The sequence below is a fragment of the Orycteropus afer genome, unplaced genomic scaffold (genome assembly GCF_000298275.1).
Source record: "Orycteropus afer afer isolate SDZICR_OR568_19922 unplaced genomic scaffold, OryAfe1.0 scaffold00804, whole genome shotgun sequence".
Classification (NCBI taxonomy): domain Eukaryota; kingdom Metazoa; phylum Chordata; class Mammalia; order Tubulidentata; family Orycteropodidae; genus Orycteropus; species Orycteropus afer.
This window is the reverse complement of record NW_006922391.1, coordinates 264,126-265,608: the sequence shown is the minus strand read 5'-3', so window position 1 is coordinate 265,608 and position 1,483 is coordinate 264,126. Positions and strand designations below refer to the sequence as shown.

General features: G+C 33.3%; 1 protein-coding gene across 1 annotated transcript in view; it reads right to left on the bottom strand.

The window, feature by feature from the left end:
* RAD1 (RAD1 checkpoint DNA exonuclease) overlaps positions 1-1,483 on the bottom strand; it is a 16,029-nt gene that overhangs the window by 13,457 nt on the left and 1,089 nt on the right. Inside the window, exon 3 of the mRNA XM_007957828.2 lies at positions 550-658. Within this exon, the coding sequence (XP_007956019.2) occupies positions 550-658 (109 nt within the window). The remainder of the gene's footprint in view (positions 1-549; positions 659-1,483) is intronic.

Here is a 1,483-nt window from a genome sequence, read left to right as displayed (position 1 = left end):
AGTATGTCTTGTCTTGACTAAAACAGCAACAAGAAACCAACTGTCGGTCAGCCATGCCGGCTTATGGTTAGTGACCCCCTGTGTGTCAGAGTAGAACTGTGCTGCTCCGTGGGTATAGATACATGCACACTTACATATATGTTTTATATATACATATATATATATATATATATATATATATATAGTTTTTCTCTGCCACTAAGTAGCTATGTATTTCTGTAAAAATTTGGGAAAAGAGCAATTAAAACATATTTCACAAAGTTAAAGATATTTAAGACATATTCAAGGTTTTATTTTGGTCAGTTTAAAATCCCTGAACCCTTGTAAAGAAATAAAGATGAATGTAATACTATGACAAATATGAAAAGAACCACAAACATACTTTCTGTTAGCTCTGTGAAAAGTCAGAATCCATGATTGTGAACAAAGAAAAATGAATAGGTGATTAATTTTCTAAAGAGACGTTTATATTCTACATAATTGTTTTGTATTTTCCTAACCTTTCTGTATAAGGTTTGTATGTCATATTATAATAATAAAATGGTTCACCTGGCATAGGACTGGATCCAAAAATAGATAAACAGTCTAAAAGGACTGTTAAATTAATTCGAAATGTAACAGACTCTTCATGAACCATAAATTCTTGAAATATCCCAGCCTATGAAAAAAGTAAACATGCAAATATAATTGTTTATGTCAAAGAATGAGTAATCACTTATAAGGTTCTAGATTTCACTTTCTATGTTATAACAATAATAAAACTGTCTTAACCCTATGAGAAGGTGCTCTGGTGGCATAGTGCCTAAGGCATTTGACTGCTAACCAGAAGGTTGGTAGTTCAAACACACCAGCCACTCTGAAGAAAAGACTGGACAATCTACTTCCGTAAAGATTTACCACCTCAGAAACCCAAAGGGGATTGCTATGAGTCAGAATCAACTCGATGGCAGTGGGTTTGTTTTTTTTAACCCTATGAGAATCATTTCTGATTGCCAATCAATACATCTTAATTTTGTAACTGCTACTCATTAGAATACTACTACCCAGTGGCTAAAAGCATAGTAGTCATGCAGATTCCATGGAAAACTTTATGAAAGGGAGTCTTCCAGCTTCCTGCATCTAAAAGTTAGCCAACATGACTCTTTCTCTTCTTTTTGCGCCCATCAGTACCACTGAGGTCACTTGGAAAATAGCCAACAGGATATTAGTTTTCAGTTTCTTTTAAGGATAGGAACTATGTCTCATTTCTCCTTCTATTCCTGAGATCACTACTGAGCACTCTGCTGTCAAAACATGATTAATTGAATCAAATTTTATCTGTACCATACAAATTATCACTTTATAGGAATAAATAAATATATTCTATTATAACCAGTAAAAGGAAAATCTTTCAAATTAATTGTTTTTAACAATAGGGAGGTAGTAATAACATATTCTGGAGGTTAAACGTTCTGGGTTCTCATATAAACTCAGCCCCTTACCA